The sequence below is a fragment of the Podarcis raffonei genome, chromosome 1 (genome assembly GCF_027172205.1).
Source record: "Podarcis raffonei isolate rPodRaf1 chromosome 1, rPodRaf1.pri, whole genome shotgun sequence".
Taxonomy (NCBI): Eukaryota; Metazoa; Chordata; class Lepidosauria; order Squamata; family Lacertidae; genus Podarcis; species Podarcis raffonei.
In genome coordinates, this window is record NC_070602.1 from 36030690 (window position 1) to 36058430 (window position 27741).

Here is a 27741-nt window from a genome sequence, read left to right on the forward strand (position 1 = left end):
TTTACCTTTTACCTTTAAGTCACTTGAAGACCTTTGGGTAACAAATGACTGTCAAGTCAAATAACAGTATTTAAAAAAAATATAATTTAAAGGTTGCTTTATGGGATAATTATTCTTACTGAGCAATATTACCACCAGAAATGTGTAGGTCCAGAGCCCTACAGCTTCCAAACCATCTTCATGGCAGGGGAGGAGGAAAAGTGTGCCAGAAGGAATAGTCTTCTTCCCATTGGAGCAAATGGCATGGGGATGGCATGTTCCGGCTCATTATGTGGCATAATTTCCAGCATGTTTGTGTCACTGGGATTTCAGGGTGTTAGGATTCAGCACATTTGCTTCTTCATGCTGCTGCCCATTCTCAAGGACCAGCAGGCCAAACATTGCAATTATGTCCTACCTTGCAAGGAGCTCAAAGGGACAAAGAGTTTTGCTCCTCCCCATTTGCAGGGTAGGGATTTCAACCCTGGTCTTCCAGGTTTATCCACTACATCAATAGTGTAGCCTTTGTGAAGTGTATAGAAGCATTTTCAGAGGCATGTTTTTGGTGGAAGGGGGTAGTCTAAATTTGGGAATTTTTCTGTCTCATCCTTCAACCCCTCAGTGGAAACACTAAGTTTAGTTTATAATCTTTTCCATAAGTACCTGAACAGGAGTCATATAAAATATATAAGAATGGGATTCACCTATCACACTTTAGGAAGAAATAAAGCAGTGTCATTTGTGAATCTTCAGAGCTATAGTATACCAATTTTATTTGTAAAATGAAGCTAGGTAAGTAACACTGGACTATGATACAATATATTCCTGTTTGCACTATTAACATTGTATGGTAACAGGGTTATCATGAATCCCAGATGAAGCAACACCATTGTTGCACATGAACATCCTCAAAAGAATCAAGTCCAACTACATTTGAATGCATATATATTTAATACTGTTAACTGACATATCGTTGATTTATTGCACTTTATATACAGTACATGTAAATGACGGTTCTCCCATAATACATTGCTGCAAGTAATAGAAGAGCAAACAGACACTGGAAGCCATAGAAAGCCCCAGGAAATAGATATTACAGTTTTTAACAAAAACTAATATTTACAAACTTATAATTGTACATGCAAATTTGTATTCTACACTATTTCTACATAATGCTAATGGTTTAATCCCCCCCCACCCATGAAAGAGTTCAATCATACAGAAATTGTGCCTTCCTTTAATCCAAATTATAGAACAAAAAAATCAATGAATTTAAGAATGCTGTGATAAAAGCATTCAGTGAAGTGTTAAAGGTACCTGAGCTGCCATAAGGAATACTGTTGCCCTGAATTGACATCTATTTGCGGATTCCATTCATTTGCAGTTTATCCTGCTTATGCTAGTATAGATGTAGCATTATGAATCTAACAAAGTAGTACATATTCAAATAATCACAATTAGGAGAACTTAAAGCACCATCCGCGTTCCTAAGAGGTTCACATCCTGTGCACAGAGGTTTTAAGGCAGAAATAGCACAACAGAGCATTTTCTTTACTTCTAGTACTTTAACCCAACAAACGGCTAAGCTAACAAGGTCATAAAATCACAAAGTGCAAAGAATAGATTGCCAGGATGCACCAATCATGGGAAGTAAATTAAATCCACAGATACTGCAATATAAAATAGAACGATCAAGACTTGTGTAGAGAACACAGTTTATACAGTACACCAGTGGTGTCCAAACTTTTTTCAGAGAGGGCCAGATTTGAGGGCTGACCAAAGTTGTTGACCTTGTTTTTTAAGACTGAAGTTGTTGAGCTTTTTTTAGGGCCAGATTAGGGCCCTGAAGCGGACTTTGGACATGCCTGCAGTAGACCAACATGTTTATAAACTTAGAGGGTTCTATTCCATGCTGTATGAATAGAGTTTGTCTGCCCCCAAACATCTCCAGAGGGTTTCCCAACCTTCTGAAGCAGATTTTGAGGGAGGGGGGAGAATGCAGGGAAGAAGAGGGAGGAAATTCCATTGTGCAAATGGAAAAGCTTAATTGAATACAACCCATAGCAGCCCAAAATCCTTTCTTCTTGTAGCCTACAATTTTTTGCTAGATTGGGTAGCCAGCAAAATCTCTGCATTCCCCAGTACGGGAGGGAGCTCATTTCCAATGATTAGCATGACACGGGAGGTCTTTTAATGCTCAGCATGTCTGAGAGGTCTTCTAAGCAATTCTCCTCCCTGTTCTTAAGCTCAAGGAAAAGACTGAAGCATGTTTATATGATGCTCATGATGTACCTGGAGGATTTTCAAAGCACAGTGCAACTGCAAATATTTAGGCCTGCAAAAAATGGGGAGGGAGCAGGACATAAAGAAAAGCCATATACAATCCAACAGAAAACACTGGAAAATTATCTTTTTGAGTAAGTGAAATACTTTACAATAAGGTGGATAGCTCAGTTGGTTAGAGCGTGGTGCTGATAACACTAAGGTTACAGGTTCAATCCCCATAAGATACAGTTGCATATTCCTGCATTGCCAGGGGGTTGAACTAGATGATCCTCTGGATCCCTTCCAACTCTATGAGTCTATTCTAAGGTTCTATACTAAGGTTCTACAGGACTCACAGTGTAGTATGGAATGTTTAAATGTAAGGATCTATGCTACACAGAGAATAATAATTCCTGCAACACTGCAATTCAAGATGTATTTCTACATATAGTTTGTTGCCATTCTCATAACAGGCACATATAGGGCCTTCAATGTGTGTGAATTTCTGCTTGCTTTCATTTGAACTTTGATATGAGTTTGGAGATACTCCTGCATGGTGTAGTGGTTAAGAGCGGTGGACTTGTAATCTGGGGAACCGGGTTCGCTTCCCTGCTCCTCCACATGCAGCTGCTGGGTGACCTTGGGCTAGTCACACTTTTCTGAAGTCTCTCAGCCTCACTCACCCCACGGAGTGTTTATTGTGGGGGAGGAAGGGAAAGGAGAACGTTAGCCGCTTTGAGATGCCTTAGGGTAGTGATAAAGCGGGATATCAAATCCAAACTCTTCTTCTTATTCTTCTTCTGCATGTCCTTTTGACATGGCCCTTCTCTTGAAGTCAACCTCACCTTTTCTCTCAAATGATTGACATCTAAGTGTCCATGTTCTGTCTTAAGTCACTTATAACTAGCACATAAGAATATGCTTACACTTCTATGAATTGCAACACCTTTACACACCAGCACATTTTTCTAATACCAAGGAAAATATTTGGAATGACTGTAGAACGGAAATTTAATTTTAAAGCAGCTGGGATACTGCACCACAGCTGTATTCAGTGTCATAAAGCTCTGTTATTCTTTTAATATATATCTGACAAAAGTTAAAATGAGGTATTATGTTTAGATTCCTTATTATAGTTCATAAGTAATAGCTAGGATACTTGAAATTCACTTAGAATGTAAAATATTTTCTCATCTCAACAAACCAACAAGTCAAAACTTACACAAAAACATGATTTTCTGGCTATATTACAAACCAATGTAAAAGGGATTTGTGAATCTAGTTGTCTGCTAGTGTATATTTGATTATAATATAAATGGATGGATGGTACAGTACATCAGCAGACAATTATGTCACCAGTTGCCTTATGGTATGAAGTGGGGCTGTGCTAAGGATGAGATTGGGGCACAGTGTTAAAAAGAAACCAAATAATGCAAAATGGTTTGGAAAGCTTTGTTTGTTCATCATTTTGAATCAATGTTCAAAATGTAAAGACTGAGATTAAGCCATTTCCACGATCAAGTTGCAAGTCTGTGAGGATGAACGTGTGTGTTATCCAGTAGCAGCTAGCAAGCTTCTTAAATGCTTCATCATTCAATTTTCAGCATCCATGGTAGTGACTAATGCACTTCTGATTCTAACCTTAGAGTACTTCTGATGGTGCAATCCATAATTCTTTTAAACTTCTCGTAAGACTTTGTTATTGGAAGCTCTAAACAATTAAGGTGTCTCTTTCCAACAGGGTATTTTATATGCAGAAACTTAACTGCAGGCTCAGGATCAAAGCCAATGGGTGGGATATCACGAATGCCAGTTGCAAACACTAAGATGTCCTCTAGAGTTACTGCTGACTCACCACCTAGACCAAGAACGAGGAATTTGATTAGCTGAAAACAGCTTTTACAAGATTTTCACATTAGAAGGTAAGAGTGACTCAAGCTAATGATAAATTGACCATAGTTAATCATTACTGCAAATGTAAAGTGAAACTAAAATTCATAGGCAAGGCTTGTCTTAAGAGTTTGATAAATAGGAACTGAAGTCTTTTTTAAAGCCCCCAACACATTCCAGATTCCTAGTTCAGATTCATTTAGGTGGGTCCATTTTTTCTTACCTTCTGTTTCCTGTAAGTAACCCATCCAGAAATCTAGACTTCTGGCTTTGTCTGCTCCTGGTACACAGTGGATAGCAAAGAGATCACCAAGAAGTTTTGCTGTAAGTTTCTCAGGCTTGTGACATAATATGCTACAGAATGCATCAGGATTCATCTGCATTTTTTCCAAAACACCAAGTGTTTTCAAACCTTGTCTAAAGCTAAGGGGGAAAGAGACAATGCATTGAACCAAGAAAGTACTATGAGGTTTTTTTGTTTTTAAAAAGATAGGAAAAAAACTGCCAAATTCATTTGCATATTACAAACACCACTTTAAATTTCTAGAAGCAGTAATTCCTTAGGGCTTTGCTGGAATTATTAAAAACAAAACAAAACCAATTTACTGATATATTTCTGTACATGTACTAGTCAGAATACCCTTGCTGGAGCTGGTACCAGCTACAGATTCTAATCAGTAATTTATTTTAGAGCTTCTAAATTTTTCTGAAAGCTACTCACAACAATGGATGGTGTCCAAGTGTGGCATCCAGCTTACAGGAATTTCCCTCTTTTCCCTTCTCCCAGGCAGCCCCAGTACACTCCCTGAAACTGTTCTGGAAAGTTGGGGGATCCTGAAGGACAGATGAGGGGGCAGGGAGGCTATAGAGGCAGCCAAAAAGGGAAATCCTGTCACATCCACAGGTAAAATGATGGATCTCGCCCCAGTGAAAGAAAGCTGCAGAGCTTCCTCCCTTGGGACACTATTAAGTATATTTAAGTATTCATCCAACAACTCAGTTTTTCAAAGTTGAAATACCAAATATCTTTAAGCATTTTTGAGTAACAACATAAGATGAACAACATTAAGAACAGGCCCGTGGCTCACCTAGGATCATATTCTCACAGTGGCCGACCAAATGTGTGAGAGAAGCCTGCAAACTGGACATGAGCGCAACAGCACTCTGCCTACCTGCAATTACCAGCAATACATCTTTCACTTGGTGTCATAATAAAATTTTATATTTTCAGTACTAGTAAATGAGAGGGGAAGCCACCACTAGAACAATAAATTCTTCATAACACGTGAAACTTGACTTGTAAAATTTTAATTTATAAATGCAAAACATGAGTTAATTCACATGGAAAGAGTGTGGCTACAGAACCCTGGAGTATAAACTGCAAAAGTATAGTAATGGGTTCTATGTGCAAAACAAACCTTTCAAAAGGTAAAAGTGTTCTCTTTATGACATGGTAATTCAATATCTCATTCACCAACACATTCTTATCATGTAGAGCTGTTACAGGTTTCAAACATCCAGCAATGGCGAGATATTCAGAGCAATCACTTATTGCTGATTCTAAGCTGTTCAGAGTTCTTGCAGATTTTATCTACAGTAAGAAATCAAACATCAACTAGTTAATTTGATGAATAAATTCAAATGGATGGATGCAACTTCCTCTTTGTTTCAGATCTTATGTCTGATCACTTTTGGCTGACAAATAAGTGGTACATATATTATGCCAACTATTGCTGAGAAAAGAAATGCCCTCAATACCAAATTGATTTAAAATTAAGTTGTTAAAAGAGAAAAAAAATACCAAGACCCATCCCTATAGTGCTATGCAGTTATAGAACAACCTACCTTCTCTATTGTCTGCAGAACAGTCACATCAGCAACATCTTCAATAGTTGGTTTCACATTCTCTGTGCCATAAACAAGGCAGTCAAACAAGGTCTTGGAAAAGAAGCTAGGAGATGGCCCTCCATGAACCAGAGAAACTGCTATCATTTTTCCAGCTTCATAGTATAAATTATCTTTAAGAGCTGAAAGTACAACATATGTAAAATAACTAATGTGCTTACTAAATGCAGCTGGGATGAGCCCCAATCAATCTAACCAACTGCACACCTTCTTCAATATTCTGTTTCCCATCCAATAAAATGCCCCTGGAAGCCCAGAAAAAGTGCACAGAGGCCACAGCTCTCTTCCCCCATTTGTTGCCAGCACTTAGTGTTCAGAGGCACCATGCATCTGAACAAGTGCCCATCTTCCATGAATTTATCTAAAACTATGTAAGCCAACTGTACTTATGGGATACAAAAGAAATGGGCTGGACATTTATGCTAAACTACTAGGACTTGTCTGTTTCCTTTCCCCACTGCATACCCAACCCCTGTGGTCACAAAAAGCTGCCCTGGAGTTTTAGTCAGAAAGGAAACTGAGCCATCAACTCTACTTCAAGAAACAACTGGGGCAAATGCTCAGGGTTTTTTTTTGTATGCCAGCAAATATGCTCACCAGAGCTTAACAAAGACAATTTTCATTACCCCAAAAACCATGACTTAGAACTATTTAATAGTTCTCCTGTCCCTTGATACATAGTAAAAGACTAGAGCAGAAGGTGTCTCCTCTACTTGTATTGGTTTTTGTTACCTGGACAGTCAATAAAAACTCAAAAATACAATTACCAGCACCCCTCTAATTGGAGTTGCTCCATCCACTACTACCAGTTTTGCTATTTCTGAGCAGCCTAAACAGCAAAGACAGTAAGGAGACTCCTATATAACTAAGTGAATATTTCTATTAATATTAAATAGGAGTATTCATATTACTGAACTTGCAGTACACAGCCAGTGTGGTGCAGAGTTTTTGAATTTAGATTGTGGTAAGATTTAGGTTGAAATTTCTGCTCAACCCATGCAGTTTGTTAGGTAGGAAGACACTTGCTTAAGATCACCTAATGCACCTCACAGGCTTGCTGCACACCAACCACATCAAGAGTGCTCAGAACCCAATGGAGAAGGGAGAAAGAAGCATACAGTTGTACCTTGGATTTCAAAAGCCTTGGCTCCTGAACAAATCAGCTCCTAAATGGTCGAAACTTGGAAGTGAGTGTTCTGGTTTTCAAATGTTCTTTTGGAAGCCGAATGTCCAACAGAGCTTCTGCGGCTTCCGATTGGCTGCAGGAGCTTCCTGGACATTTTGGAAGTTGAACAAACTTCCGGAACAGATTCCGTTCAACTTCCAAGGTACGACTGTACCCACTTTCCTCCAAAAACATTTCAAATGTTTATAATTTAGGCTTACCTTGAGAATCAAAAGACAATATTTTTGAGGAATCGCCTTCAAAGAGCGAGGAGTTCTGAAGGTGACGAATCAGTAATAGAAAAAAATCTCCCTTTGATGAATCCATATGTGTTTTTGTCCTGCAGTTTATGTACTTTACTTCAATAGTATTGGCAGGATTGAAGCTCCGCTTTTGAAATCCCTTTAAGGCGCTATCCCAGATGTTTCGTCTATTGATATTCAGTCTTGTTCGTTTGGTATTAATTTGTGATCTTAATTCCCTCAGAATATTGGAAACTTTTCTTTGCTGCACTACAAGTTGCCTGCACAAAATAAAAGGACTGTTTTATTAGCACAGCATCTACTTAGGTATGTACAGCAATAGTTCTGGGTATATATAACCATGTAACCTCAAGTTGCTCTATTTTTTTCCAGAATAAATTACTAATGGCATCCTAATAAGTAGCTCGCTGAAACTGCTAACAGCATGATATCTCTCTCGCTCTCTCTTTAGAATCAGCATACTTACTACTCAAAACAATTCAATAACATTTAAATAAGGAAGCACAAAGTTTCTAGTTGAGAACAGGGTCAGACAAAATGCTGATAAACAGCTGTGCACCATCTCTTTAAATACTATGTTCCCCACTCAGTTATGTATCTCAATAAAATCAGTGTAGTGGATTGTATCTAATACTATACAAGCAGACTTCTACTAGTGTGATGGGACTTCTCCTCCTCCTCTGCAGCCCCCTGTGCATCTCAAAAATATGCTCCAAAAGGTGTCCCAACCTGGAGCATATTTTTGAAGGTTTATGGGGGCTTCAGATGCAGGAGAGGAAGGAGCAGTTGCATATAACCCCCAGTCTCTATCTAACCTTAAAACAATGGTCTGGATCAAAAGAATCATTAAACTATTTCCACGAGCCTAATGGGCAATATCTAATTGTGATATCTTGATACTGCAATGAACTACTATTTGTGCAAATGTTATTTTTCTGTCCTTTCTTCCTGCCTCCAGCCAAAGAGTCTGCTCTGGAAGGTCAAAGAAACATTTGGAGCCGATTTGGAGGCCAAGTCAGAAGGTGTGTGGGCAGGAGTAGAAGGGAAAGCCGCATTGTGTATGCTGACATGACACTGGGTCTTGCTCAAAGTTGTTTTATACTTGTACTCCTGCCCATAGCAGTCCCCAGTGGGAGGTAAAAATTCCACTGGGTTGCAAGCTCAAGGTCAATCCCTGCCCCCAAATTCAATCATCCAGTATAAAATAAAAAAAATTGGCTGACAGTTCAACATTTACTTACGTTTTTCTTAGTGTCAGATTCCTCACGGAAGGACTAATCACGGAGGAAGGGGATATCAGTCTATTATTCGAAGAGGGGAGATCTAGTTGTGAACACTGAGTAAAGGCATTGGGGCATATCTTTGGGGACCTAGAAGGGAAGAAGCCCAACCACCTTGTTAGTTGAGTTGGCCACACCCTGACTCAGAAACAGCTGAGTCAGGATACAGGTATCTCCAGGATACAATATTGTCCATGACAAGTGTACAGTCAGTAAATTACATTTGTTTTTTTGTAAATGAGTACTTCAGGCATGAAGGATTGCTTCTAGATGCAAACAAAATAAGATTTGCACCATGTCCTTAAACAAATTACATGCTTTATGCTACTCCCCATTCAAAGAATACATTGCAGGCTGCTTCTGAAATCCCCAAGTTTCAGAACAGCTTGTTGGATGGAATGAAGAGCTGCTACAAAAAAACTCTGGAACATTAGGTTGAATTCATGATTTAGCCCTTTGATCAGTTATTTTTAGGCTCTAACTATAATTTGATAGTGCCGATGTTCACCCAAGCTTTGCCACATGAATGAACAAGAATGAGCTGCAGCAAGCCTTAAATTTGATAGCACATCCCCACTGTCCAATCCCAGTGCAGGCTGGAGTTCAGGAGCGGAAGTTTTTGCTTTTGATTACCCACCATTTGCCACATCCTCTGGATCTGGAATTGGGGTTAGTCTTAACCACAGTTAAACATGTCAGCTTCAGTAGCTATGGTTTGAAGCTGGCACTGAAAGAAAGTACAGGGAAGGTGGCTGCTTGGTGCTAAAAGTCAAGGAGTTCCATAGTATAGGTGCTGCCACACTAAAATATCAATTTCTCACAACTGTGGAATGAATATTACGTGGCACCTTTAACAGTGCCAGTTTCGGTCAAGTGACATATATGGAGTAAGGTGATGCTGCAAGGAAGACATTCCCAAGCCATTATGGGCTTTATATAAGTTAAACCTTAAACTTGGCTTGAACAAATCGGCAACTAGTACAGATCTCTGGGCAGAGGCATTATGTGCCGACAGGTGCTTACTCCTGTCAGCAACTATGCTGCAGCATTCTGCATTAACTGCAGTTTCCAGGCAAAGTGCAAGGGAAGCCCCACATAGAGTATACTGAGTTAATCTAATCTTGAAGTCACCAGTGCTTTCCCAGCCCAGGAACAGCTGAAACCGTCATACCAAATGCAGCTGGTAAAAGACACTTTTAGCTACTGGGGCTACCTGGGCCTCCAGCGGCAAAGCTGGATCCACAAGAACCCCCAGACTGCGCATCTGCTCCTTTGGGCATGGGGGTGGACCTCATCTAGGACAGACAACTGACCAATGTTACAGACTGAACAACCAAAAGTGAGAACTCTCAACATCTCCCAGCCATGTGGGAAGAGCGAGCATAAACATGAGGTTCACTGCAGCTCATTCCTGTTCATTCACATTGCGCTCAACCGTGGTTTAGCATGATGTGTGAACACCGCCTGTTTGTTTCCACGCGGCTGCAAATGAAAGAACATCACATGCCTGACAAGGAAGCCAAGATGGGATCCAGGAGACTGTCTGGGACATTTGGGTGATGGCTCTTCCAGCAAGCTATCGCCAATATCTGTTTTTTCTGGCATACTCCGAGAACGCTTTCGCCATTTCTGACAGTTCCCTGTGTAATGAAATTAACACAATTTCTCATCCAAAATCTTTTTTAAAAATTAAATTAATTCAAGTATAATGGTGAACAGTTTCATACCAGTTGATTTGGCAAGGATAGTTCTACATTCTATGCATTCCCAATTTTGCTCCCAACTTGTTAGTGAGGAACATGCCAAGTGAGTTCCACTCGAACCACAATATTGACAGCGCTTTATTTCCCATTTGCTAAAATAAAACAAAAATGCATTTTAAAAATTAAGACCGTTAAACTTAAAAAAGAGAAGAGTTAACTCAATGTAACTAGTTATGGCTTCACTTTGCATCAGTATATTTCCCAAGATGGGACATAAATTTCAGTTGCAACATATATGTGGTAAAATGGGAGGTGCAGGTCAAAGATTACCAATATTATTTTATATTTAATATATTTACCCTGGCTCTCTTTAGCAACGGATACAAGATACCTAGCAATAATAAATAATACACTTTTAAAAAGAATCAAACATAACTCCACAGCTGCAAAAGCACACTGGGCAGGACTCAAATGTTCTATTCTGCTCACAGAACTAGCCATTCAGTTCAACCTAATGGTAACTCAGCTCTACAGACAGTCAAAGTATGCCATCCCCCAATGCCTTCTAGAAAAGCCACCACTTCACTGAAGGAATAAAAATAATGATAAAACCTTCCTAGTGATGGCATGGGACATGGACCAGGTCCTCTAATGTTGACACACACATAGGGTGCATGCTTTCCTGTTTCTTCAGAGTTTCAGATTTCTAAACATGAAGACCTAATGACTGGCAGCATAATATCAACATGCCAATATCTTCTTATTACAAGGAAACAAAAACTCACCAGGCAATTTAAGATAAGGATCACTAGTTTTGTTGTCTTAGTATAATTCCGTATATAGAATAAGGTGATCAACAGCTACTAACTATAACAGTTATGTTCTACCTCCACAGCTGGCCCTATAGTGGGGCTTCCTACAGACATCTGGGGAAGGTCATTGCAAGAACAGGATGGTGGACTAGATGGGCCTGATCCACCAGGCACTTATGTGGTCATCATCATGTCCAACTAACTTTGAATTAAATTAATTTAATTATGGATAGAAGCAGGACAAGATGACATTCCTATAAACTATGAGCATCTTTATTAATACCTATCAGGCTCATTGTAGTTTCTTCCATTTTCACAGAGGCAGATATTGATGTCACAGTGTTGGTAGCACTGAAGAAGGTCCTGGTATGCATTCTCTTCCAGTTCCCAGGAGGCATCTCTGGAAACATTAAAACTTATTTGAACATTTCAGGCCAACACTGCAGCTTTCCTTGTTTAAATAGTAATATATGATTTTACTATTATCAAGAGAAGATGGAATCTACAGAAAATCAGTAGCTGTTGGATAGACTATGTTTTTGTAATTCAGATCTCTCATCTATCAGAGCAAGCTGATTAACCCCTGGGTTCCTGAACAACCAGCATTTACAAAATTTGGAAAACTTCAAAAAAAGATTTCCCACATCCCTTTCTAGGGTTAAATGTGGCTTTGCATTGTGTGTGTCTTGACGAAAATCATTTGTCTCCTAATCTAAGTCTCTGTGCCTTCGTCTCTTAAGAAATGAGTTGTAAAAATACTTTGCAGTAGCTAAAATGTTCAGTTCTTTCCATCTTGCATCTTAATTTCAACCTTTACTATTAAAACTAATGAAAAACATGCCTCATGCTCTTAATATAAACCCATGAAAAAAGCAGCTAAATAGAAAAATGATACAAAATAATACACCATAAATTTCAAGAGAATTAACCATGTATATCTCACTCTCCTGTTAAATATACCTAGTGGTATACAGCTTTAACTATAAACCTGTACAATATATTCTTAAAAATAAAACAATATTTTGGGAGGTACTTACTTTTCTGGAATATGTAAGCCCATTCTCAACATTTCATTCTGAAATTTTTCTTTATTATTACATACTGGGCATCTAAAGAAAAATACCCCTGCACTTAGCGCTTGACACTGGATCCAAAAGAGAGAAAAATGATCAGGAAATCAGACAAGATTCTGGATGCTTTTGAAGATGAGGGTACAACACAGTATCTGTAGTAGGCTATACTAATGACAATTTCTTTAATGCTTATTACCATTGCTATATTTATTTATATTCTGGATCCCCCCCACCCCAGGATGCCTGTGCAAGTGAAGATCCCAGAGCCCACGCAGGTTCATATGAGAAAGAAAAACTTTCAGATAGCCTGGACCTAAGCTGTGTAGGACTTTATAGGTCATAACCAGCACGTTGACTTGTGCTCGGAAACAGACTGGTAGCCAGTGGAGCAGTTGTAACATTGCCTGCTATATCCTGTTACTTTTGCAAGTGCTTACTAGTTCTGAGCTTGTAAAGCTTCCAATGCAAAAAGCACATTTACTCCACATTATCAGTAGTTATGGCTAAAGAGTACAGGATGAGTTTGGCAGTTCTATCCTGCTTTCCAACAGAAAACTGATTTTCCCAAGTACATGTTACTGCATTTGCTCATATTCATTCCTTTTATCGTCCTCCCCAATCTTACTGATGACATTGAGATTGTAAACTTCTTTGAAGTAGGGATATGGAAATTTGTTTGTGTGCATGCATGCTTATGCTACTCTAGGAAACACCACCGATGCATTATAAAACCTTATAGTTTGCTCCCATGCCTGTTATTATAGAATTTGTGACTCTTATTCCAGTTAGCTTTTAGTGCAGGGGTGGGAAACCATTTCTCCCTGGTAGGCCACATCTGTCTTTGCCCTACCACCATGGGTAAGATTTGCCAGGTGGGTGGAGCCATCACCTACCAATCATCTGATGTAGCAGCGATATCAGGTAACAAGCCTCTCTAGGAATGTTCTGAGTGTGCCTCTATAGCACGCATGGCCAAACTTGGCTCTCCAACTGTTTTAGGACTACAATTCCCATCATTCCTGACCACTGGTCCTGTTAGCTAGGGATGATGGGAGTTGTAGTCCCAAAACTGCTGGAGGGCCAAGTTTGGCCATGCCTGCTTTATAGAGGCTTCTCAGGTTCATGAAGCAGTTTGCATGGAAAATGTTGCTAAATACGAAGGTCTTTCTTCAGTTTTAGCAGGGGTTTCAATGCAAACCCCTTCTTGATTCTGAAGCAAGGTACACTCCCACTGCTCATCAGCTGATCAGGATCAACTGATGGGTGGGTAGGTGTTCATCTTGCTTCAGCAAAGGAATAGTAAGGAACTCACTTTAAAGTTCTTTGTTTGAAGCTGAATTGGTCCCCAACCTGTAATGAAGTCTCTTGGAAGAGGGCAAAGCTGGTTGGCTCCCTGAACAGGAACATTCAATTCTGCAACATTGTTATTGCAGGTCCTACTTGAATTAAATTATACAAGTGCTTTCCATCATTGTACAGCATACTTCTTTTTAGTAGTAAAAGGAAGTACTATTATTGCGGTGTTCTGGACATACCTGCAAACAGTCTCTATGAAACCAAGCGTTTTTGCAGCACGGACTTGCCAAAATGTTATACGATGGTGCATGTTCAACCAACTCTAAACATATGGTACACTGTGATGATCCTTTAGAGGTTGGGGAACGTTTTTGTGTGGGTCGGTGTTTCCAACAGTATGACCTGAAAAATACAGAGCCACTGCAAGGTTATTACCTGTAAACGCTTACTGACATTCCAAGCAACAAAGAAACATGGGGCAACTTAAGACCAACAAATTTCTCTTGGTATAAGCTTTTGTGGGCTGGAATCAACATCAGATATGTAAAGTGGTCACCTAGGTGGATATGCATATATAAACAATGTGTACAGAGAGAATGGTGTTTTTAAGAACCAAAGTAAGCCAAATAAGCAAGCAATGAATGAAACAGCAGTAGAGGTGTTGCATTACTATGCACAGCACAAAAGCTCTAGCCAATGGTGATATCTGGTCTCTCAGGATTTGCGAGGTGTATATGTGGTTGCAAGATGAGAGAAGAGCAAGAGGGATTCCTATTTTTATGTGAGAGGAAATCTGTCATGCAAGTGGGACACCACAACTAGATATCATCCAATTTATGTATTGTATTTAAATAACTCCACATTAACAAGAACTTTGGAACTTGCAGCTTTTTGACTCTAGTTAATTTTACTAAAAGTTAATGAACATAACTTACGGAAAATTTTCCCTGAATTGGAAAATGCATCCTCTCTCTACCCCACAAGGAAAGTGGTAACTTCGTTTGCATCTGGATGCCACACAACCAATTGAAGCACCTCTTTTCTTACAGATAGCACATTTCTAAAAACAAATACCACCAGTTGTTTAATTTTTTTGTTTTAGTAGTTATTCTAAAACTTATTTTAACCTCTGTTTAAAAATAAGAAGCAACATATAACTGTATAAAATGTATATTAAGAGAAATGCGCTGTTGAATAAGTCATCACTACTAGTCAAAACAATAATGAGCCTTTTATCAAATGTCCATGATTTACTATACAGTGGAACCTCGACTTACGTACGGCTCTACTTATGTACCATTCCAGTTATGACCTTCAGTAGGTGCTTCTACTTATGAACTTTTCTCTAGATATGAACAGAGACCTTGCCAGCAGCCTGGAGCTTGCCCGGCCGGCTGCAGAGCAGCGCTGAGGTCTCTGCTGCTGGGGAGAGGGCCCCCATCCCACCCCCAAAGCTGTGGAAGAGGTGCCGCCTGCAAGAGGCACAGCAGGGCGCACTGTAGCCCCAAACCCCGCCGAGGAACTAACCTGAGGAAGTCCAGAAAAGAACCTGGCCTGGCAAGAAAAAAAGTGACCCTGGCTGATGGGAACCAGCTCTTTACTGACCCTTGCCCCATCCCCAGCTTGTAGCCAGGTAAGCCCACCCACCCTCAGTGCACGTAAGGAAAAAAAATGTTATTTTTTTTCATCTACAATACTGTCTTATTTATTTTACAGTACAGTACATTGATTATTGCCTTCATTTTATGGATCTATAGTCTTGTTAGACAGTAAAATCCATGTTAAGTTGCTGTTTTAGGGGATGTTTTTCATCGTCTAGGACGGATGAATTCACTTTTCCACTACTTTCTATGGAAAAGTGCCTACTTATGTACATTTCTAGTTATGACCGGACCTCCAGAATAGATTATGGTTATAAGTAGAGGTTCCACTGTAGTTCATTTTTCTATTATGTAAATGAAAATGTAACTAGCTTTCTTTTCTCTTTTGGTTTACTACAAAACCAAGCAATAATCCTGTCATCTGCATAGCCACTCATTCAGAATTGTCCACTATCACTAGTATTTTGTATACAGAACTCCAGCTAATGTGAACATTTAAAATGCTGGTTTTCGATCTTTCATATTTGCAAATAACTTTATATAACAACAGAACAGCATTAATAACTCTGTCTTAAAAATATATGTAAGTATCTTACTCCCAACTGCCACTCTACATCTTCAGTACTTCTATTTGTGGCAGAAATTTCCAACATGCTTTTGGAATTTCTAGAACCTTTAGTTTAGAGATTTGATTAATTTTGCTTAACACCAATCATAGAAGTTAACTGTTTTTATACAGTTAATTCTACAGGTTATCTGAGAAGTGATTTGGCTTTCTCATCTTCAAAAAAAGAAAAAAAAGCAGCATCGTTTACTACAACTATTTTTTTTAATTCCCTGGGTTTTATCTACAGCTATCCTAACCATTAACTAGAAATGACTGCTTAATGCTATACAGATTTTTTTAACCAAAGCAGTTGCATCAATATCTGCCTATAATGCCAAAGGAAGACTGTCGCCTTAGTGAAACTCAACTATATCATATTTTAGCATATTGTACTGGTATACATGATGCTATGTCCTTCTGGTCAGACAAGTCTTTGGAACAGACTCAACATTCAAGATATATTCTTACCAGTCTTGCAGCTCGATTAATTTCTTTTTGGATGTCCTCAGGTAAAAACCCATAAAAACCTTCTTCGTCTTCACCTCTCTGCCAAATCCCACTTGACATTAACTACAATAAAGGAATGGATTACTGGTAAGTTATTGAGAAAAAACATTACTGCAGACACCCACGTACACATGCTCTGCTCCAGCTGATCATAATACCACCCAAGAAGGTGTTGGTTTTCACTATAGCAAAGTACTTAGAACTTTGCAGGTTCAAAAGAAAATACTTACCACACAGTAATAATGAACAGTGAGATTGTAGTCCTCGTAAGTCCTCCTTTCCCCATACTTTTCAGGACGGTCATCAGCCCGTTGACAAAATTCACAGGCTAAAATATTAAGAAGCAATTTTATATAGCGTGTTAGTTCTCTGAAATGGCACTTTAGATGTTTAACAGATGTTTCAAGTTGTAAGATATACCCTTCCGACACAAAGCAACAATATCTGGACACAATGGGTTGCATCCAGTATCCCTTCCATTCAAAGAAGGGACTGAGATCTAGCAGATGCTCCTGCTAGAGGAAAGTGGGGAAGGGGGAAGGCATTGTGTGGCATGATGTTCAGATACAGGAATGAGCTGCAGTGAGTGCCCCTCCCTTGCACAGCTGGGGAGGGTGTTTGGAAGCACTGAATGAGGGGAGCATGACCCTGAAGCTCCCTGTGGTGCATTTCTCTGTGCTGAACTATGTTTTGGCACAGAGGTCACCCATATTTCTGGAACAGAGGCAATTCACAACCACATACACTCCCTCTTGAAAAATACGGAAACATTGCATCCAGTTGTTGAGTTCAATAGGAAAAATCAGAACTAAAACAAAATTGCTAGAACACTGTAGATTGTCCAACATGGGGGTTTTAGTGACTATCCAGTACGGATAACAAAGCCAAGAACATGATACATAGAGGATGAAGCGTTCTATGTCTGAAGATTTGGGGAAGGGACTGCAAGGGAAGGACAAATCTAACTGCAAGGTTAGGTATCAGTTTAAGTAAATCTTTCAAATTCCGTCTGCCAGTAATTACTGCAGTTTTTGTTTGTAGCAGGTTAGTGTGGTACAGAGGTTAGATTAGGACCTGGGAGAACAAGGTTCAAATTCCATCAGCTAGAAAGCTTACTGGTTGACCTTGACCCTCTCTCAGCCTAACCTACTTCAGAGTACCTTTGGGAGGATAAAATTGGGAGGAGAACAATGTATGGAACCTTTAGCTCCTTGGTACAGCTAGGCTTATCAAGAATGGGGCAGAGTGACAATGTCCAAGAATAGTTAAATATCCAGTCCCTGAAACAACTGTTACATGAATTTGAAGTGGCAAATTGCACTAGCATTAAAAACAGAGGGGTTTTTTTGTACAAATCCATGATTGGCATTTGGTTACATTAATTCAGGCTTCCTCAACCTTGGCCCTCCAGATGCTTTTGGTCTAAGACTCCCATGATCCCTAGCTAGCAGGACCAGTGGTCAGGGATGATGGGAATTGTAGTCTCAAAACACCTGGAGGGCCAAGATTGAGGAAGCCTGCATTATTTAAGTAAACATGCACGGTACTTACTCAATTTCTGAAGGCAGCCAACAATGTTATCACTCATCCTAGCGTTCTCCTTCCAACTGTTAAATATGGAAGGGGGGAAAAATCAGTTGCAGCATACCTGATTTTAGTCTTTTTAGTCTAGTACCATACCCAGTATTCTCTGTTTCAAATTAAAAACAAAGTACAGGAAACAGAATTATTGGTTTAACTACTCAGTATACTTTTCTGCTGTCATGACAAATCTGGCTTCAGTTTTGTATTAATCAGTAGTTCATTGACATTTGCCATTGTTTTTAAAAGTAGCTACAACAACATTTTTAGAATAAACTTGAAATTCAGAAAAGCAAATACATTATCTTTTCGGTGGTACAAAATTATCTGGAAGAAAATAAGCTCCTAGCGTCCTTGCAGTTAGCTATTTTGTCTCTGTGAGTCAGCTGAGAGTCCTGCCTTCAGTCTTCATCCAGAAAAATAAGATGATAAGGAACAAGTGAAGAAAAAGAAAAAAAGAGGGAAGGAGGGGTAGGGGAGGGGATGAGAGGGGAGTTGAGTTTTTGTGTCAACTGAAGAGGCAAGCAGTGAGATGAGATAACAGGTCACAAAGGTATTACTTTGGAGCAATTAGGTCATAAAGGCTCTTGCTCTGGGACAGTATAGTTGTTATCCAACACTCCAGAAAGGTACCTCATGAGCCAGTAAGCTTATACAAAAGGGTATTTTGCCATTATAAATGCCTCTTGCTCCCTTGGAATGACTTGGAATGTTCCCTTGGGTACCAATCTAGTAGATACCCAATAAAAATCTCTGTGGTAAGTTGAATTTCTAAGCCTGCAAAATAAGCCACTTTGCAATACAGCAAACCCCAAGATGCAAGTATCTTCCATGCCTAGTGTAAGGTTAATACTTTGCTTAAAATCTTCCCAAACACAATATGTCAGTTTAGGTTAGCCTCCAACGTCCCACTTCTCCAACAAGCAAAGATATCACAACAGTTTAGCTTGGCTAGCTGGAAAGGAGACTAATGAATTTGCACCACTATCGCTGCATTACACTGACCATATGTTAAGTTTTGAATGAAAAGCTAATTTTATTTGTTTTAGGAATACAGTATGCACCAATAAAAAGTTCTGAAACAGATACTACATAGAAATCCTAGTTATAAGCTCCATGCAGGATCATCCATTTGGGAGAAAACAGGTCTGCAAAAATAAGGCTTTTGCCTGCTGCTCAAAAGACAGCTTGCAGGGATTTTATTCCACAAACAGAGCTCCAACAAGCGATAACTCTCTGCCCACAACCATTTCAGAGGATGGCTTCCAAGAGGGACATTGGTTTGAAATTGGCAAAAGGCCTGTGCTTTGGCAACAGTATTTAGCTGACTATACAAAAAAACCAAATCTTTTTTGTTTTTGTTGATAATTGTTTTTAGATTACCTCTCATGAAAAAATATTCTTTTCTCAGTAATGTCCAAATGCATTCAAGATCCACAAGCTCTAAGTATTTCAACAGTGATATCATCTGTACAGGTAGGGTTTCCTGTGTAACATGGACAGAAGGAGATGGGAAAAGTTACAACCTTCACTATCTTCGATCATTCCTCTTACAGAAAAAGAAACTGGGAATATTCTATTGTCCTAAACATTTGTCTACCCAGAAATAAACAAAATACTCCTGAGTAAGCATCTTGAGGATCACAGCAGAAGGTTCCTAAATTCAGCAGATGGATACAGAAAGGTATGCATGTGCATAGAGTCTTAATGATCTTTTGCAAACTTTTATTTCCTCTGCAGGCTTTTTTGTGGGGTGGAACTTGGGTTATCTGGATCATGCTAAGTAATCAAAACTCTGTTTTAAAAGCTTTATTTTTCTATTTCCAGACAAGTACAATATGGGCTACAAAAATACATTTCATAAGTCAAGGCTGATACTTTTTATAAAAAATGAATAAACGTAACAAGGCCGGTTTTATTTCAAACTTGAGATGGTGTCATGACTTCAGATAAAACAATGGCAAAGAAAAGGATCCAGCTGGGGGGCTGTATCCTGAGCTTCCTCACGTCTGGCAAGCCACTTTGTCCACCTGTCAATCACCTGATGTCACCATGATTTCAGAGAACCTATCTGCCCCTTTTGCTGCCCCTCTTCAAGTCCAAGTTGCGCTTGAAGTCATTGCCGAACACCATTTTCTTCACACCCTGCTTTCAAGCAGGGACAAGCTACATTCTGGAGTTCCCTGTTCTCACTGGAGCTTGAAGTCACACTAAACAGCTGATTGGTGCTGACTTCAAATCCCAATTTTGTCAGGGATGCACTCCACTTGGGAGCTCTGATTGAGTACTCCTTCCAACCCTAGCAGGTCTTGGAAGCCCTGCTTACCAAGAAACAGGCAACGGTACACTTTACAGCAGGCTTCCTCAAACTTGGCCCTCAGGTGTTTTTGGCCTACAACTCCCATGATCCCTAGCTAGTAGGACTAGTGGTCAGGGATGATGGGAATTGTAGTCTCAAAACATCTGGAGTGCTGAGTTTGAAGAAGCCTGCTTTACAGCTCCCAATTGTTCATTTGCAGCCATGTTTTTACCTGCCCCACACCTGATGTCATATAAACCACTCTGAAGATTTTCCCAAATCAAGTGGTACAAAAATTTTATGAAATAAAAAATAAATAGAAAAATGACTTGGGGCATGGCTTGGAGAAAACGGCTTTGTGGGTAAAATTTGGACCCCTGCTGGGCCAAAGGTTCCCCACTGCTGAGATAAAACAATAGAACACCTGCAGCTAAAAGTCACTTTTGAGAACTATGGAAAAAATGTTGTGTGTATTAAAAAAACACCAAACTTATTTTGGAGCAGCCTCTGATTTCAAAGTCAAATCTATACTGCCACAGTCAGTTTTAAATAAAATGTTCTAAACAAACAAAACAAGGAAAGGAGACAGAATTTCAAATGCATGTTTTCCCTTCTGTTAACAGGCAACAAAGACAAGCTTTGCACTTCAGGAGCTTTCACAGATGCCATTTCAGTTCACTGTATGTGTCCTGAATTTAAATATGAAATGGTCTTAAGTTCACATTGTGGTTTGTGACAGCCTAATGCTACCACTTGAAAGGAAACCACTGGGCTATTTGTTTAGCAAATCATATTCCGTTTTTAGCGGAAATGCTCTCTAAATTGAAGGACAGCTCCAAGCAATAATAACCAGCCTGCATGTATTATACACTGCAAATCTGAAATGACTTAACATTCCTGAACTTAGGAAGTATCTTAGAGTCTTTTAGCTCAGTTTACTCAGAACTGTCCACTGAATTCAATAGGACTTGCTTCCTAGTACTTTGGACTTACAACTTACAAACCTACTTAGACTGGAACCCAAACAGTAACTTAAGAAATCTCACTAGAAAAAGGAAGATATTTTAGCCTAAAGTTCTAGGGTGTTCAGTGGAAACAGGGAAGATAACCCTATGAAACAGAAGCACATGTGTAATATATGGATGCTGAAATATGTCAACTGCTTCAGCCCTTTCACTACTTATAGAAAAGAGTGCTCCAACCACTAAGTCACAGTGATCAACTTGAGAGTAATAATAATATTATTTATACACCGCCCATTTGGCTGGGTTTCCCTAGCCACTCTAGGCAGCCCACAGCATATATCAAAGCATAATAAAACATCAAACAAAACTTCCCAATACAGGGCTACCTTCAGATGTCTTCTAAAAGTTATGTATTCTCTATCTCCTTGACATCTGAAAGGGGGGGGGGAGGTGTTCCACAGGGAGGGTGCCACTACCAAGAAGGCCCTTTGCCTGGTTCGCTGTAACTTCACTTCTTGCAGTGAGGGAACCAGCGGAAGACCCTTGGAGGAGGACCTCAGTGTCCGGGCTAAACAATGGGGGTGGAGACATTCCTTCAGGTATACTGGGCTGAGGCTGTTTAGGGCTTTAAAGGCCCAGTGGGGAAGAGTCAGTAACGGGATGTTATCTGCTTAGGGCAGTGAATGACTGAGAGCATCACCACAGTGGTTGGGAAGGAAGAGACAAATGAGAAATGAACTGAAAAATGGCTCCTTGTCACCTTCCAGCCTTGCAAAATAATGGCACAAAGGGGAACAAATGATATTCTCTTTTTGTAAGTGCTTCCCTGGGTTGAGTTGTTTTTTTATTTCTGGCATCGACAACTGTGTGGCATACAGAAATTCAACAGGTAAAGCTTTTCCTAACATAAAGGAAATGATGGGAAATGGTTTGTTTGCACCAGCTGAATTCCTGTATGACATGTTTCCAGACTATGAACCTGCCTGCTCTTTAAGTTCTGCATTTCAGGCTCTACTCCTAGATGTCATTTTCAAAGCTGAGGTGGGTAACTGGGATTTAGGGACTCTTCAGTGATGATGTCCCAGTTGTGAAATAGCCCCACTTTAGTGCATTACACTAATGCATAGGGGAGGTTCCCAGTGTGTGTGAATTAGTGATCAAGCTATCCCCATCCGGGAAAGGACATAGTGTAGCACAATTGTAGTTGATGGTAGGCATTCTTTTTCCCCATTATCTGTGATTTTGTTTTTCTGCTTTAAATTGTTTTAATTTACAATTTTACCTTCATACGCCACAGTATAAAATGATTAAATTAATGATTTTAACTTTTTGACAGGTGAAAATTTTATTATTTAGAGCTCTGAATGAAAACCCTATTGTTTCCTTGTTTTCCCCTCAAATTTATTTTGTTTTAATTGTAACGTCAAGTATTGAATTTACGAATGTTTTTGAATATAAAATGCTAGCTGTTAAATGTAGAAAGAGGAGCTCTGTCACAATAAAAAAATGTATGTGGAAAATCATATTCCTGGAGATTTCAAACATATAGAAAACAGGCATCAGTGGGAAGAAAGAGGGGCTGTATAAAATAAAATCCTCAGTAAACAGCCCTTTAAAGCAAACAAATAAGAGTTTTATCCTACCTTAAAGCTAATAAACTTACTTTAGCATAATCTACTTAGAACCAACTTCACAATACTATGCATGTTTACTTAAAAGCACGCCCAACTGAATTCAATGGGACTTACTTTCAAGTAAGAGTGCATGACTAGGGAGTAAGTCTTACACAAAACACAGCAAGTCTGATATGCAGAGGATTACACTGTAATTAATCAGTCTTAATGGAATTTTCTGTAGCATGGCTGTCCCTCAAAAAAAAATTATTCTTTTAAGCATATTACAGATTCTCCTACTGTATTTCTTTGAGCAAAAGTAACTCTGTCAACCACTCGAAAAACTGTTACTAGACAACAGTATGTTGCCATCTGAAAGAAAAGCTGGGAGGGGGCTGTACAGTATATCTTTCTTCTCTTCCCCCATCCAGCCAGGAAGATGGAATAAGGTATTGCTCTGGAAAGAAAAGACTCCAGTTTTGAAGTACACAGAGAACTGAGTACTGAATTTTGGGCTCTGTGGGCATTAGTGTGTGGTTTCTCTCTCTACATATAGGATGTGGAATACTTATATACTCCAATATTACAGAACAGCAGTAAAACATCCAGTGTCTGGCACTTTAATTACAGTATATACCTTTAGGCAGCAGGCACAGAACATTCCTCTTCAACCAGCCTTTGCTGATTCACATTCAATTAAATTTGTAGTAGGAGGGGAGATATTTTGGTTTGCCTTTGTTCCTATATTTATTGTGCATGTTGTCTTTTTTATATTGTATTTTTATGTTGTACCACCCTTCATCTGTAGATCTCAGGGTTGTATACAAAATTAATTGACAGCAATACAGTGGTACCTTGGGTTAAGTACTTAATTCGTTCTGGAGGTCTGCTCTTAACCTGAAACTCTTCTTAACCTGAAGCACCACTTTAGCTAATGGGGCCTCCCGCTGCCGGAGCGCAATTTCTGTTCTCATCCTGAAGCAAAGTTCTTAACCCAAGGTAATATTTCTGGGTTGGCGGAGCCTGTAACCTGAAGGGTATGTAACCTGAAGCGTATGTAACCCGAGGTACCACTGTAATAATAATAATACCAAAGGAAACTGAAGTCAGGTAAGTGCTTCTCACCACTCAGACCGTAGGATGCGCCCAGGAACATCAGCATCACCCTCCTATATCAACCATGATTTGCACCCGGATCCTAGTGAATATTTACTCCGAAGGAAACCCACGGGGAGAAAGAAAACAAGGGCCCTCGGGATGAGGCCAATGGCTCACCTAGTCCAGCATCCTATTCTCACAGTGGCCAACCAGATGCCTGTGGGAAACCCGCAAACGGGACCCGAGCACAAGAGCAACTGGCATTCCAAAGTAAACCCCACAGCAGTTTACTCTCGTGTAAGGATGCTGCAGAACCGCAGTTAAATGCCAAAGCAGCTGCCTTGCATGCAAAATGTCCCACGTTCTCAGGGTTGGCAGCTCCCTGCCTGAAATCCCGGAGAGCAGCTACCAGCCCGTGCAGGCAATACTGAGCTGGACGGGCCGATGCTTCGGCATCTCCCGGAGCGCCGCGTGAAAGGTGGGAAAAACGCCCTCCCTGCGCGCGCCCTTCTCCCAACCCCCGCGGCCACCATTCCTGCCCCGCGCACGTCAGGCTCACCTGCGCGATCCGTAAAGCGGGCGGACCCGCACCCTCCCGCTCGCACGTCCACTCCAAAATAACCGCCCGAGCATTCAAACTCCAGCATCCGCTTGCGTCACAAAGGCGGCCAAGGACGCGAGGAGGAAGCTCCGCCCCGCCCCTGGTCCTTCCGATCGCTTGGTCGGACGCTCGGCTGCTCTTGCCTTAATTAAGCAGAATTCCCGGATCTCCGAGGGACATCTCTTAATCGGACGCTCGGCTGCTGCTGTCTTGGTGCTCCTCTTCTCACTCATTCAGTCTCTTAGCCGTAGGAGGGAGGCGGTTGCAGCGCCTTCGCTCCCCTTCACCTCCCGCGGTCCGAAGCCATCGGGGCGACGCGGGGTCGTAGCGGCGAAACCTCTCGCTCGCCGGGGACTGGCTTCAGTTTGAGCCTGGCTTGTTCACCGGGGGACGTGCATTTTCGCCCCAAGTTACCGAAGCACAGCCGGGGAAGGTTGCGCGGGGCTGGGGGGGGGGAGCGAAATATCAGCCACCGAAACGGGAGGCGCCTCGCTCCGCTATACTTGCGTTCCTGCTAGTAAAACCCCATTGCTTTTCCCTAAGAAGATGGGTGCAGGATCGCAGTCCTAACTGCTTGCAAGCCCAGGGGAGGATCGCAACAGAGGGGCAGGGTGCACGCATTTTACAGCTTGTCAGTTTGCGCCCCAAGCTTTGCAGCATAAACAAGAGCTGACACACACGCGCGCACCCCTTTACTGACAAATAAACTCCAGTGTGTTGGCTTCCTATAAGGCAAGCTGAATTATGAAGTCTTAACTCAAAAGGGTAACGCTTCCAAACCTTCATGTTGGCTACTGTGTGAACAGGATGCTGGGCTAGACGCGTCATTGACCTGACCCAGCAGCAGGCTCTTTCCCCGTTATATTAAAAGTTGTATATGTCGTAAATTAAATATTGATTCCCTGAAGTGTGCTGTTCCCATGTGCTGTTTTCTAAAAATGGGATGTGATTTGTGAGAACACTACTGTTTCATTTTAAAATCTCGGAAACTGATTGTGAGAGGTAGGGTGAAAATTCAGTGCACAGTAATTTAACTTGATAGCGTTATAGAATTATAGAACTGGAAGAGACTGTGCAATGCAGGAATCTCAGCTTAATAATTTTTTATTTGTACCCTACCCATTTGACTGAGTTGCCCCAGTCACTCTGGGCAGCTAAAGCATCCTGCAGCTGTTTGCTCCAGGGATACTATTTTCCAGAGATCTGCTCCTTTAATGATGAGATATCTTCATTTGCAAAGCAATTTGTTAGCACCCCTACTGAGGCAATAAAAGGGTTTTCTTTTTGTCTTTCTAATGAACTGTAAATACTCTGCCTCTATTTCTCTACCACATATAAACTCCTCATAGTTTACTTTGTGTGTTTTTTTTGTTTTTCCGGCCCCTATAGCAGTTGTGACCCCTCACCTCCCGCATCTCTTCCATTTTTTCTTCTGCATCTAAGAGCATTAGGCCCATGCAGCTATTGGTGCGCTTCCAATCTGGCCATGGTTAGCTGATCACTAGTGTTACAGCTGCACTGAGCCTTGTTAGGTTGACTGGAAACATGATGCATAACTAGACATTCAGGAAATGTGCTACCACATAGTTGTTTGATATATTCATAACAGCTGCACACTGTGTTTTCAAGAGTTCCTTCTTGACACAACAGATACTACAAGATAATCTAATTCGTCTCCAAAATAGCAAGCACAACGTTCAGATAAAATGCTACCTGTGCAGCTTTGCCCAAAACATTTAAATATATGTTTGTACAGAGAACCATACAGTGCTACCTCGGGTTACAGACGCTTCAGGTTAAAGACGCTTCAGGTTACATACTCTTCTAACCCAGAAATAGTACCTCGGGTTAAGAACTTTGCTTCAGGATGAGAACAGAAATCGTGCAGAGGCGGCACGGCAGCAGCAGCAGGCACCATTAGCTAAAGTGGTACCTCAGGTTAAGAACAGTTTCAGGTTAAGAACAGACCTCCAGAATGAATTAAGTTCTCAACCCGAGGTACCACTGTAGATTGTTTTCCAGTGAATCTAATGGGGCTTACTTTCAAATAAGTGGGCAAGGAAAGCCTTGTAGCCTTAATTACAAAATTAAAAGATAATTCCTGGTATGTAATGCTTTAGACCGGAGATCAATATTAAACTGGCTCACCTAATAGTTCTGTGGTAATTAAGTGTCACATATTCAAACTTCCAACTTACCACTTCTTAGGTGTATCACTTTGATGTTTGCCATAAAATATAACTTTTTAAAAATACAGCCCTCTTCTATTATATTCTTACATCCTTGTGTGAGTGTTTTGATCCAGAAATAACCTCTGGCTGTGCTGGGTGCCTTTTAAATTCAAACATGCCACCTTCTTAGCAGCAGGAATTTTTTCACAAAACAGCAATTTCAGGTCTCTTGTTACAGGGTTGCTCGGATAATAAGTAGCTACGTGAGCAGCAGTGCCTGGGAATGATATTTCCCCTGCTGTGTGACCGTGCGGCTTCACTGGGGAGAGCTCAGATGTTGCCTGTACGTTTGCGTTACTTTGCTCTAATGTGGGTCACAAGTATAATGTGTTTATACGAATGCAAGATCATTCTGCCACATTCCTTGGTCTTTGAAGCACGGCACAGGCTCAATTGCTCTTCATTTCCCTCTTCCTTGTTTCACACTTTTAATGGTTTGTCTTTTCAGATGCATTTGAATGTGAATTTCAGATTGAGCAGAAGCCCAATTAAATGTGAGTCAACTGAACACAGGTAGGATTTGGCTTGGTGCGGCATCCAACTGATACAATTTTTGTTTCTTGCACTTGTGCTTTGAAACTAGTCATTCAGGTTTAGCTGCAAACTAAAAGATATTTGGGCTGAGGGGACAGTCTAATTTTAGGTATGCAAAATTGTGATAATGATTAATATAATTTCCAGTTTCATTAATTCATCCATCAGATGAGTCACAAGATTCCCATTGGTAACTACAGTGTAGAGATGAATGCTAGCAAATGTCCCATATCTCCTCAACTTTCAGCCAACCAACCATGAGACTCAGCTTAAAAATATGGCTGCCAGACTTCCTTGGCATCTGCAGCACTGCATCTCACCTAGGCGATGTTGGCCGTGATTGCTAAGATGAGACCAGTAATTGCCAGATTTCATTTTGAGAGACAGCAAGCACAGTTTGTCTTACTACAGATCCTTTTGGATATCCTTTCCAGTCTCATTAACCACTTTTCTAAAATCAGCTTTACAGTGTT

At 40.4% G+C, this 27741-nt stretch overlaps 1 protein-coding gene and 1 long non-coding RNA gene across 7 annotated transcripts; one reads left to right on the forward strand and one right to left on the reverse strand.

Moving 5' to 3' along the window:
- Positions 1-3682: 3682 nt before the first annotated feature.
- G2E3 (G2/M-phase specific E3 ubiquitin protein ligase) lies at positions 3683-24566 on the reverse strand. 6 transcript variants are annotated; one of them, XM_053381023.1, is made up of 17 exons: positions 24462-24565; positions 19311-19413; positions 17898-17953; positions 16577-16674; positions 16308-16409; positions 14567-14691; positions 13871-14033; positions 12300-12406; positions 11546-11662; positions 10475-10602; positions 10255-10387; positions 8709-8837; positions 7426-7727; positions 5980-6161; positions 5553-5725; positions 4358-4557; positions 3683-4102 (listed from the first exon to the last, which is right to left on the reverse strand). In XM_053381023.1, the coding sequence occupies exons 2-17, from the start codon at positions 19352-19354 to the stop codon at positions 3864-3866; spliced, it is 2298 nt and encodes a 765-aa protein (XP_053236998.1). In that variant the 5' UTR covers positions 19355-19413; positions 24462-24565; the 3' UTR covers positions 3683-3863. The 6 variants fall into 6 exon arrangements, with proteins under 6 accessions (XP_053236998.1, XP_053237006.1, XP_053237025.1 ...); XM_053381031.1 differs by having other exon boundaries at positions 24451-24472; XM_053381050.1 differs by lacking the exon at positions 24462-24565 and adding an exon at positions 18228-18333 and having other exon boundaries at positions 19311-19387.
- LOC128410222 (uncharacterized) lies at positions 4060-10445 on the forward strand. The gene is made up of 2 exons (XR_008329419.1): positions 4060-4166; positions 8426-10445. It is a non-coding gene; the product is annotated as an uncharacterized LOC128410222 (long non-coding RNA).
- Positions 24567-27741: the final 3175 nt, after the last annotated feature.

Bases quoted from the DNA above. Each gene is read 5' to 3' on its own strand.
- G2E3 (XM_053381015.1), bottom strand. From the start codon at position 24,535: ATGCTCGGGCGGTTATTTTGGAGTGGACGTGCGAGCGGGAGGGTGCGG. The intron at 8,838-10,254 runs GCATGTGATGTT...CTTCCCTTCTAG, and splicing joins CATCTTGGCTTCCTTGTCAG to GTCCCCAAAGATATGCCCCA. The intron at 4,103-4,357 runs GTAAGAAAAAAT...TTCTTGGTCTAG, and splicing joins TTACTTACAGGAAACAGAAG to GTGGTGAGTCAGCAGTAACT.